We start from the raw sequence: 12,687 nt of genomic DNA on the forward strand, positions 1-12,687 counted from the left end.
GTGTACTTTATTCCTTTTTGAGCTGCAGTTAGAAATGTCCAATTCATTACTTTCAAGCTTTCTTTTCTATAGTATGTGCATATATATTTACTTTTTTTTTGAGAGAGAGAGAGAAAGACACAGGAAGGGAGAAAGATGAGAAACATCAGCTTGTAGTTGCTTCACTTTAGTTGTTCATTGATTGCTTCTCATATGTGCCTTGATGGGGGGCTCAAGCTGAACCAGTGACGCTTTGCTAAAGCCAGCGACCTTGGGATCATCTGAATGATCCCATGCTCAAGCTGGTGACCTTGTGGTTTTGAACCTGGAATCTCAGGGTCCCAGGTCAATGCTCTATCCATTGTGCAACCACCTGTCAGGCTATATTTACATTTTTATTCATGTATCGATTTGGCTGCATTCCATGGGTCTTAAAATGTCATGTCCTTAGTGCTGGATATTTATTTATGAATTTTCAGTTTTGACTTTGTTTTTAACCTACATGGCTAAACTATTTAGCTTTCCTTTTATTCTTTATTTTTGCTATGGTTTTTTTTAAATGAATGTTAAATGTATATATATTAATATGTTATTAGATGAAAATGTTAATTCTAATATGCAAGCCCACATGCCCTTTACCTATGAGTTATCTGCTGTTAATGTCTGAGCGATGTATGTCTCCTATTAACACTATGGATTTGACAATTTCTCATTTCTTACTGTCAGCAGTTGTTTCATATATTTCAAAACTTTGTTATTTGGCTCAAAGTAGTTTATGAGTATTCAATTTCTTGGTGGATTTTTATGATAATTTTAATGAGATGTGTTAATTTAGTCTATTTTGTATATTCTATCTTGTCTGCCATCAACATTGCTAAAGTACATGACTTTGCAAAAATATTTATTTCTGCTATATTTTTTCTGTACTTTATTTTCATATTTCTCATTTGCTTTAATTTTTTTTCCTTCTTAATAGCGTAGTGCTAGATTATCTTTTTTTAAAATCTGAGACATTTCTACTAATAGAGGAAGTTTGTTCATTTATGTTTATTGTAATTATTGATATGTTTGGACTTAACTTTCTTATTTTATGACTTTTCACTTAACATGCTTTCCTTTTTTAGAATCCCACCTCCTCGGCCCTGGCCGGTTGGCTCAGCGGTAGAGCGTCGGCCTGGTGTGTGGGGGACCCGGGTTCGATTCCCGGCCAGGGCACATAGGAGAAGCGCCCATTTGCTTCTCCATCCCCCCCTCCTTCCTCTCTGTCTCTCTCTTCCCCTCCCATAGCCAAAGCTCCATTGGAGTAAAGATGGCCCGGGCACTGGGGATGGCTCCTTGGCCTCTGCCCCAGGCGCTAGAGTGGCTCTGGTCTCGGCCCTGGTGGGCAGAGCATCACCCCTGGTGGGCGTGCCAGGTGGATCCCGGTCAGGCGCATGTGGGAGTCTGTCTGACTGTCTCTCCCCGTTTCCAGCTTCAGAAAAAAAAAAAAAAAAAAAAAAAAAAAAAAAAAAAAAAAAAAAAAAAAAAAAAAAAAAAAAAAAAAAAAAGAATCCCACCTCCTCTAGTCTCCCACCTTTTATTCTCTTCCCCCCTCTTCTTTGCAATTGTTTTTTTTTATTTCCTTTCCCCCAAAATTTGCTTGGAATTTGTGCACCTTATTTCTGTTGTTCTAGGGATTACCTTTTAAGAGTTAAGAAATATACTCAAACTTGTACACACATGGTTAATCAGTATCTGCAGTCAGTCCAGTGAATCCCAATGGGCCTCATTTCTTCTACCCTCCTGTTCCTTGCCTTCTTGCAAGTCTCCCCCCACTCCCACTTCCTTTTATTTTGAGATAATATGGGATTTTGTAATCCACGTATTTTTCTGATAATGGTAAAATAGCAGCTTTTCCATCCTACTTGAGGGACTGTCATTGAGTCTAGTATTCATGATTCAAAATCATTTTCCTTTTTAATTTTTAAATAGTGCTGAATTGTCTTTCTTCAGCCAGTGTTGTCTATAAAAATATTATGCTGTTGGGTAATTATTCTATTTAGATGCAACCTGCCTCCAAAGTGTTCTGGGAGAATTCTGTTCAAACATTGAACTTACTACTTTTTCATGTGTGTCTATTCTTTTATTCACTGCCCATCAAGTGTTCTATTTCAGTAATGAAATATTTAATCTTTAAATCTCTAATTGTCTCTTTTAAAGGCATATGATATCTTCTCAGATATCTCTGAAGATACTATTATTTTATTTGAAGTTATTTTTAACTTTGCAATGTCAACTCTTTACCAAGAGTTTAACTGCCCATTGAATTTTATGCTTCCTTTATTGCTTTTCCTAAAAGGATTTGTGATCTTCGGTTGTATCTTCATTTTTGTGTTTGAGAATTGCTGTCAGTTTGTTCTGTTTTCCATAAATTGTTTCTAGTGATGAATTGATCGAGAGAGGCAGGGTTTACAGTTTGGGTTTGTGTGCATGTCATTTTCTCTAGGTAGTGGCTACTTCCATCCTTGCTCTGCCCCTCTATCCTGAATACCCACATTCTCAGCTGTCTTCTCTGTGCAGATGTCCCTGCAGTTTGCTTGGGAGGACACTGCATGCTCAGCTGTGTTGATTAGTCTTATATGGACCTACAGACACCTGCTTCTTTTACTTTTAATAGGCTTCACCTACATGTTGGGCTTCAGGTTTCCCCTTTTCTTTAATATTTTGATCCTAATTACTTCTTTTAGAATTCCTCAACATTTCTGATTAGATATCAGCATTCCTTTGTGTTTCTCATTCCTTTTTCTGAATTATTGTTTTTTGAACAATATCTTTTTGGTCACTGCATGGCATGTGCTCAATTTGACACATTAGATCCTTATATATAGTGGGAGTCATATTTATTGTCAGTAGGGTGTGTTGTTTCCTAAGTGGTATAAGAGCATATGCTCAAGGATAGTGTTCTGTAAACTTTTTTGGAAGAAGTTATTTCTCTAAACTTCTAGAGTTGGTTACTTACAAAGTACCACAATTCTTAGCAACTTTTCATCAATTATATAACTGTGTTCAGATAACCCCTCTCAGATGATTTTTATTTTATTCAGTGATAGGAGGGAAGGCAGAGAGACATACTCCTGTATGTGCCTTGACCAGAAAACACCCAGCAAGCCCACTAGAGGACAATGCTCTGCTCACCTGGGGTGTTGTTCCATTGCTCAGCAACTGAGCTCTTCTTAGAGCCTGAGTCAGAGGCCATGGAGCCATCCTCAGCACCCGGGGCCAACTTGCTCCAATTGAGCCATGGCTGCAGGAAGGGAAGAGAGAAAGATAGAGAAAAAAGGGAGAAGGGGGAGGGGTCTAGAAGCAGATGAGTACTTCTCCTATGTGCCCTGATGGGGAATTGCACCTGGGACATCCACACACCAGGCTGAAGCTCTACCACTGAGTCAACCAGCCAGGGCCTTAATTCCTCATATAATTTCCATTTTCTAATACATTTTGGTATTATCCTTTCATACAAGTGACAAAATAATAGATAATTTGCTTTCATGAAAGACTGCTCTCTGGTGAAGTTGGGGTGGGAGTTGAACACAGCAAGAGTGATATCACTCTCTTAGCACTTTTATGGTCACAGTGAGGCACACCATTTCTTAAGAAAGAGTTATTTTGTTGCAGCTAAATTTTAAGGATTGGTTTATGTACACATAAGAGAGAGTTCCTTTTGTATTAATTAGTGATATCTGAATGATATGTCTTTGATTATCTGTTTGCACGGTCACTGAAAGGTACTAGAGGAATACCTTTAGATGACTGAATTTTATACAGTCATGATTTACAACAGGGTTCAGATAGTAACTGTTTTCACCGTCGCTGGCCGTGTGATCTCTGCTGTAACTTCAACTCCGTTGTAGTTTGAAATTATAACACAGTATGTAAATAAATGAGTGATTGTGTTTTCAGTAAACTTTATGGGCACTAAAATTTGATTTTCATATAATTTTCATATGCTGTGAAGTTTTATTTTTCTTTTGATCCTCCCTATTAGGAAATGTAAAAACCTTTCTGAGCTTATGGAATATATGAAAACAAGTAGTGAGTGGGATTTGCCAGCCCTTATATAATGACATGAAAAATAGTCAATATTTTAAGTAAAAAAAAAAAGAGCAGGTTATAAGATAGTATGTATGATGTAATCCCATTTTTGTAAAACAAGCAATTTTTGGTATACAGATAGTATTGAAAGAAGAGATATCAAAATATTAATGATGATTCCCTTTTGTTGGTTAGATTATAGATTAAACGTCTATACTGTTCACTTGTATATTTGGAATTTTATACCCTGAAATTTGATGCTGTTTTTTAAAATAAGAAAAAAACCAAAAACGTAAGCATTCTTATGTGAGAAAAGTGTCTTTTCGAAAGTGATAGATCTGTTTATTTTTATATATTGGGTTACTTATTGTTAGTTTGATATGATCTGTTTTGTTTGCCCTCTGCTCCATTTTTAGCCAACAAGTCCCAAATTTGGAAAAGCTGACTCGTACGAGAAACTGGAAAAGCTCGGGGAAGGGTCTTACGCTACAGTATACAAAGGGAAGAGCAAGTAAGTGCCTTTGTTTTGTGTTTCACCTGTGAAATGTACTGCTCTTTTACACTAAGGCACAGTGTATTTACATAATCGTTATTTAATTTATAAAATTTCCATCCTTGGTTATTTCTTTTCTTTTCCTCCGTGTCCCAGTCTGTCGCTCTATCCACTGCGCCACCACCTGGTCAGGCTAGGCCATTATTATTTTTTAAATAATTTTTAAAATTGAATTTATAGGGGTACAGGTGTTCAGGTGTGAAAACTCAATAAAACATCACCTGCACACTGCACTGTGCACCCGTGGCCCCAAGCAAAGTCTCTTCGGTGCCTGGTCCCCCACCCCACCCCCTCTGCCCGCCTCTTCCCTCGGCTGTCTGCACACTGTTGTCTGTGTCTATGTGTCACATCTATATATTGTGTGTTTTTTCTTTTAAAATGAGCTTTTATTCCATCTTTCAGAAGTTACTTAATTAAAAATAATACACACCGGTACTTTCTTCTTCCCCCCGCGTGTCTGTTTTGGTGTTACGCTGTATATGTTTTCACAGAGAGAAACGTTCTTCTCCCCTCTGCCCTCTCCCCCTGCACTTTCCCAGCTCAGTGCACAGGTCTGGATCCTTCGCAAGCTCCCCCCGACGTGTTTCTGACAGGCTTCCTCCCTCTCCCTGACTGATGAAGAGCACAGAGTTACTGTATTTGGTAGCATGTAGCCCATAGAAAACTTGATGCTATTTCAGAAGTAATTGCAGGAGATGCAAGCCCGTTCTGCCTAATCACATTACCCAATAATGTTGAAGAATGATTGTTCCGCTTTTTATCGCTTTTAAGTCATTATAAAAATTAGGAAATTTCAAGCTAAGTAATTAAATGAAAAGATATAGAAAAGAATTCTCTGAAGTATCATTTTGAGCACATAATTGGAAATTTTGACTTAATGCTGATTTAGGTGGTTTTGGCTTTTATGGTATGAATGTATTATAATTTGTTCATGATTTTTTTTGAGAGAGAGAAAGGAAGAGAGAGAGAGGAACAGACAGGGACAGACAGGGAGGAAGGGAGAGAGATGAGAAGCATCAACTTGTTGTTGTGGCTCCTTAGTTGTTCATTGACTGCTTCTCGTATGTGTCCAGGTTGAGGGGCTCCAGCTGAGCCTGAGACCCCTTGCTCGAGCCAGCCACCCTGGGCTCGAGCCAGCCACCCTGGGCTCAAGCCAGCCACCCTGGGCTCGAGCCAGCCACCCTGGGCTCAAGCCAGCAACCATGGAGTCATGTCTGTGATCCCGTGCTTCAGTCAGTGACCTCGGGGTTTTGAAACTGGGTCCTCAGCACTCCAGGCCAATGCTCTATCCACTGCACTGCCGCCTGGTCAGGCTGGTCATGATTTTTGAGTTAAGGTGAAGGAGTATTTTTGATAAAGAAAGATAGATAAGCAAGGAAGTGCAGAAATGCTGTAAGTCAAAATACTGGTATAAATTTGGAGATCTTAGGTATTTGAAAAAAAGGTCTTTTACATTTGAATGAAAAATGAGGAATAAAAGTGAAAACAAAATCTAGAGGACTATTAATGACTGTATTGCTTGAGTGTTGTAGAATGTCATGGTCATGGTCTAAATGGTTGAGCTAATTTCGGTAGGGGTTATGTCCCAAATTTTAAACATTTTCCTAAAGAAAAATAGTCAGACACTACTGTATAACAATTGCTTGTACATTTAAAGTTAATAACATGAAGATAACTACACTGGATTAAGCAGTTATGTTATATAATATGCTGTATGCATTTCCTTGTCTGCCTTGCACAATGCTTGATTAGATACGATCTTACTACTCTCATCTCCGTTCGACCAGACTGGTGCCTGGAGAGTTCTGGCCACTTGTCCATGTCTGCTGGTGGGTGAGGGCAGGACTTGTTTGGCTCATACCTATCTGGTTTGAAGCCATTATTTTCGCCACCATTGCACTGCTCCGCTTCCACGGTAGAAGGCCTTCCTTGGAAAGAGTTGATCCTTGTTGAATATTCCAGATGGTTCTCACATATGAACTGACTTGGTTTAATCATGAATCAAATGGAAGCAAACACACAATTTCATTATAAGGAAACAAACCACTTTGAAGTGCGCCCTACAAAAGATGTGCTCAGCTGATGTCCCATTTTAAGTTAATAACTCTGTTAGGTGTTTAACTCTGCGATTTATGTCACAGTCTTGGAAATGGTTGAAATAGCCTTCGTTCATTATGCCTGAATATGAGGAAGACTGCCCTCTAAGTTCCTGCAGTCTTTGAGAAGGATGGTTCTGAACAGTTAATACCTTTCACTCCACAGGTCTAAATGTACCCTGTCAGCATTTCTCAAGCAGTTTCAAGCTTGCTGGTCACATGTAGTATTTAATTTCATCTGGCTGGAGATGAAAACCATTGACCACTCTCCTCCTTTAAGGGATGACAGGCTGCTGTGCTTGTTTGCTTGAAGGTGGCAAGGTTAGGCCAGACAGCAGTAGTTATGTGCCATCCATCAATCTTGTTTGTTTGGTGCATCCCCAGAAGAGCTGTAGAATTTAAAGAGTCAACTGAATGTGGAGATCCCAGGCGCTATGAAAGTCCTCACCACTGTTTCATAAATGTCTGCAGCCCTGCCTCCATCTTTAGATATAGTCTTTAGCATCTTCTCCTAGAGCCACTAGTATTGCCTTGCACCCACGCTGCCTGCATTCATACAGCTCTCAGTGATTTGGGGTTGGAGAGCGTTTTATGTATATGTCGGTTTTACATATATCAAGTTGGGAATTTGCCATGAACTTCATTGCCTTAGTCTGCTAAGGCTGCTGAAACAGAGTACCACTAACAAGAAATTTATCCTCTTCCAGTTCTGGAGGCCAGAAGTCTAAGGCCAAGGTGCTGGCAAAGTTGGTTCTTTCTATGGGTCGATTCTGTTAGGGAGCAGTTCCCTGACTCTCTCCTCGCCTCTGTGGGGTGCTGGCAATCTTTGGCTTTTTTTGACTTGTAGGCATATCACCCTGATCTCTGCCTTCATCTTCACATGGTGTGCTCCCTGTGAGTCTGTCTCTCTCAATTTCCCCTTTTTATAAGCACTCTAATCATATATTGCATGACCTCCTTTTAACTTCATTACCTCTGTAAAGACCCTGTTTTCACATAAGGTCATATTCTGAGATATTAGGGGCTAGAACATCAACAAATCGTATTTGAAGGACAGTTCAGTCTGTAACAGTAAGGAATTTCCAACCTCACTAATTTGGCATTGTGTTTATGACAATGTTCTTCCATTCCTACTTATGGTTTATATAAGCCATCTTTTATTTCATGCTTATTCTTTAAGAATTTTTTATTGATTGATTTGAGAGAGAGAGAGAATAAGGAGAGAGAGAGACAGAGACAGAAACATCAATCTGTTCCTGTATGTGCCCTGACTGGCAATCAAACTGTGTACTGAGATGAAGCTTTAACAAATTGAGTATCCAGCTTCATGCTTATTCAAATAATGTAAGCAAAAGATATTCCGCTCCCAACAAGAGGTTTGTATAATTGTTGATTTTGGTATAGTAGTTGCTGTTAGCCATAGTTCAGAAACCTGAGAAGGAGTAGAAAGGCTATTTTTACTCTTGAATTCCCCTAAGTTTATTTCTGTAGGGACACATGGGTCAGGAGTTGACTGAGATTCCTGTACTGTGTTATTGCCTTGGTAATGAGCTGGGTTCTAAAGATTATGGCTGATTAACTGCAACCATGTCAATACACAACACTCAAAAATATGTGTTTTTTTTAAGCTTTAAACTTTTCTACTTTCATATTTGAGTAGAGATTTTTTTTTAAAACAAGTGATCTCCTGCTTCATGATTATTTGTGTGTTGGGGGGGGCAGGGAAGCAGTTTGACGTCACTCTGACTACTAATCTCTGTCCTGGTTTGGTTTTCTGATTATGGGTTCTCTTCAAAATCTCTTTAACATTTTCCTCCCTTCTTTTCCAAGTGAGAGGAGGGTATATAGAGAGATAGACTCCCTCATGCACCCCAACTGGGATCCATCTGGCAACCCTGTCTGGGGCTGATGCTCTGCCCATCTGGGGCCATGCTCACAACTGAGCTATTTTTAGCACCTGAGGTGGAGGCTCCATGGAGCCATCCTCAGTGCCGGGGGGGGGGGGGCGATGCACTTGAGCCAATTAAGCCATGGCTGCGGGAGAAGATAAGAGAGAGGAAGAGGGAGGTGGGTAGAGAAGGAGATGGGCGCTTCTCCTCTGTGCCTTGACTGGGAATCAAACCCAGGACTTTCACACAGTGGGTCTACGCTCCACCATTGAGCCAACTGGCCAGGGCCCTTTTAACATTTAATATAGGATTTGAAAAATCACATATTGTATAAGACTTTGCATTGTAGCACGTGGGTGGCATTTTAAAATGTCTTTAATTCATCTTCATGAAGTCTTGTTTTTTTACCTTTCAGTTTTCCAGGGACATTTTTACATTAAGACACTTGTTAACATTTTCTGAGCTTATTCAACTGATGCTGTTTATTAGGTTGTTTTTGTTCCTGTACTGTGAAAAATAGTATCTTAGATGCAGATTCTGCTGTCAGGAAACATATCAGTCTTGAAGGGACATAAATAAGTCTGTGCAGTTAGAATGTAATATTTTCTGTATAAACTGGAATTCAGTAAGAAAGGCAAGGTAGAATGGCGTGGGCTCTCAAAAAGGAGGAAGAGGGAATGGTGTCGACCAAAGTATTTTAAATATGTTTTCTCCAGTGGTGAGTGTTGGAATTCACAGATTCATTTGCTTTTTAAAAAATTTTGTTTTTCGATTACAGTTTACATTCAGTATTATTTTGTATTAGTTTCAGGTGTACAGCACAGTGGTTAGACAATCATAAATTTGCAAAGTGCAAATATCTCCCTGATATTTCAAGCACCCACCTGGCTCCATACAGAGTTATTACAGTACTGTTGACTATATTCCCTATGCTGTACTTTACATCCCTGTGTATTTTATAACTACCAATTAGTACTAATTCCTTCACCTTTTCGCCCAGCGCCCCCTAAGCCCCCTGCACTCTGGCACCCATCAGTCTGTTCTCTGTATCTGTGAGTCTGTTCCTATTTTGTTCATTAGATTTCACATATAAGTTAAATCATACGGTACTTGTCTTTCCTGACTGACTTAGCAGGATACCCTTCAGGGCCATTTATGCTGTTGCAAATGGTAAGATTCCATTCTTTCTATGGCTGAGTAGTATTCCATTGCATGTGTGTACCAAAGCTTTTTTATCACTTCTCTATTGATAGGCACTTGAGTTTTTTCCATATCTTGTCTATTGTAAATAATGCTACATTGAACACATTATTCATTCTTTCAAATCTGTTTTTAAATTTCTTCAGCTATATACCCAGAAATGGAAGCAGTCTATAGATTCAGTGAAATTCCTTTCAAAATGCCATTGGCCTTTCTCACAGAACTAGAACCAATGATCCACATATTTTTGTGGAAACACAAGACCTGAATAGTGACAGCAACCTTTAAAAAGAAGAACAAAGCTGGAGGTATCATACAGCTTGATATCAAACAATGCTATAAGGCTATAGTAATCAAAACAGTATGATACTGGCATAGAACCAGACTCATAGATCATTTGCTTTAAAATCAAGCCTCCCTCAATGCTGTGTGTATTTGTGGGACTCCTTCTGACAGTCCTGGTTGGGGCTTGGTCCTCCCAGCAGCTATTATGAGATTTTCACCCTTTCTTACTAGACTCCCTTTAAATTTGTTAAAGCCTGAGGGCCTTGAAGTGAAAGCAAGCTGATTCATTTTGATTATTGTGTGAATTTTGGTTAAGTAAAAGTGTTATGTTTGAGTGTGCAAGTGGAATTGGCTTTCAGCCATATGATTTGGAAGGGTTAGTGAGTTGTTCATCTGTTAATACCCATGAACGTGTGGCTGTGGTGGATGAAAGCTCCAATCACTGGCCACCTCCCCTCCCAAACTTGAGATGCATTGAGTCCCATATGGTCCTCAGTGCCCTGGGATCTGTTGGTGGAGCACCCCCAAATCCCTCCGGGTGCCTGAGCCCCCCGGTTTCCATGCCCCACATGGGGGGGGCTGCACCTTCACTGTGGCCGGGACAGAGTCCTCTCTTCCTCTAATCAAGGGACATGAAGCTGTAGCTGCTTGCTTTTCCTCATACTGCCAGTGTCATTAGAGAGACAAAAACCTCACTCCTTGTTCCATCTCTGGAATTAGAGGATTGGACTTACTCTGCCAAAGCCATCCCACCGATGGTCCTGATTTCTGGTTATTTTTTTCTGCTTATCTTCAGTTTCTGTTGAGGTGAAAATGCAGAGCTTTGCTCCTGCAGGAGCCTGCTGAACTCGGGAGCCTGCTGAACTCAGGAGCTTGCCCACGCTGGTTGGTGCCAGCCCTACAGTGTTATCTTAGAGGCGAATGGGAACAATGGAGGAATTTGCGCGCTCTGTGTAACACGAGACTTACGTGATTGAAAGTGCCACTCTTCTTTTAGCATTTCATTCCGCCAGCCTGTGCTGAATTATTGAACTTGAATGAAACGACCTCATAAATTGAGAGACTAGCCCAAACCAAGACTGAAATATACTAAATACATTTCAGAGGCTCTTCAAGGCCCAGGGAGAAACGCTGTTAATTAAAACCAGCAGCAGTCAAGAGAGAGACAGTGGCAGTTAACCACCTTTTCAGAACACGTGATATTAAAGAAGTGGCTTTTACCGCTGGCCCTGAAGGTCAGCTCCATTGAAACATTATCAAAAGGAGTCTAAAGAATTCTAAAAGTAGCAATGCCCAGATGGAAAACACTCAACTCCTGGTTCATTGAAATGTCCATCTTAAGTGTTGACACCTGGACTGTCATGCTGACTTCCAGTGTCCTGAGAGGTTACTGCCTACAAGTTGGGGCTCTACAAAGGAGAGGTCGCTCTGTAGGGGCTCTGCTGCAGGGTGCTCCCGGGCCTGCCCTCTCTTCCTCACTGGGTCTACTTTTATTTCTTTCCGACTTTGGGTCCATCAGCCAAAGCTTATTATCACAGCTCCTTCTCAGATCAAGCCTGTCTGGGCACCATTAGTACAGGGGATGGAAATGTCGGCATAGTGCGATAATACAAATCAGTGTGAGTTTTGTAATCGATTGCACAAAATATGTGACAACATACAAGATCATTGGGTTTTTCAAAGAAGTTGATGGAGTAAATGGATTTTGCTCTGTGTGATTTGCAGATGTGGTGTTCCATGTGTATAGGAAAAAGTTGAAAAAGTTGAGTTCTTATCCATGCCTAGACCAAGGAGGATAATAGCCTACCCACCAACATCTGCTGATTTCACTTTTAAAAACCAGAAAGTCTGTCCAGGCTGCAGATTCAGCCCTGGCTTCCTTTAGAGAAGAATGCAAGGCATGAGAGTCTGGTCCATCGGTCCAGCTGGTTTCACTTAGCTTGCGGCAGATAAACAAACAATGCCTAATCTTTCTGGCAAAAGTGACAATGAGGACATTGTTTAGGCAAGAGGCATGATTTCAATTATTAGACTAAACTGTACAGGGATAACTTTCCTGTGAGACAATGTTTAAATGTATTGGCCTCTGTTGGTCATTTTTGTTATTAGGGTTCTTTGATCATTTGATTAGGAGCCCCTCAAAATAATCAGTGATATTTACTGTCTCCAAAATTGAGGTCATATAATCAGCTATGCCCAGCTGGTGAAAGTGGAAAAATTCTTGGGTTAGTGAAAGAATTTTTTTGAAAGAGGTAGTGTGAAAATTTCCCATTAGTTTAATGTCAGGCCTCCTAGAACCTTTTCCCCCTGGTTCAGTTTAAATAGTCTTTGAGGAGGACTGGAGGAAGGGGATGGTGATGAGATGGTTTCAGGATAAAGTATGCCCACATTCCTGAGTTGCTTTATTATTGTTGTCACCCTTTTAGTTTAAACCAGGATACTCAGGAGGTAGCATCTTTCTAGTCTAAACCAATGGTTCTCAACTGGTTCTTGATCTTTCTCCCCAGGATACATTTGATGATATCTGGGAACAGTTTTGGTTTTCACAGCTTGGGGACAGGTGGGTGTGCTACTGGCTTCTGGAGAGTAGAGGCCAGGGATACTATTGAACTAC

At 40.2% G+C, this 12,687-nt stretch overlaps 1 protein-coding gene across 5 annotated transcripts in view; it reads left to right on the forward strand.

Annotated features, from left to right (window-relative positions):
* The window catches only part of CDK14 (cyclin dependent kinase 14), a 635,411-nt gene that overhangs the window by 146,228 nt on the left and 476,496 nt on the right, over positions 1 to 12,687 (forward strand). For all 5 annotated transcript variants that reach the window (XM_066239829.1, XM_066239828.1, XM_066239831.1 and 2 more), the window contains one exon: positions 4,467 to 4,561. In XM_066239829.1, coding sequence (XP_066095926.1) covers positions 4,467 to 4,561 — 95 coding nt within the window. The remainder of the gene's footprint in view (positions 1 to 4,466; positions 4,562 to 12,687) is intronic.

This window comes from Saccopteryx bilineata, chromosome 7, assembly GCF_036850765.1.
Source record: "Saccopteryx bilineata isolate mSacBil1 chromosome 7, mSacBil1_pri_phased_curated, whole genome shotgun sequence".
In the NCBI taxonomy this organism is placed as follows: Eukaryota; Metazoa; Chordata; class Mammalia; order Chiroptera; family Emballonuridae; genus Saccopteryx; species Saccopteryx bilineata.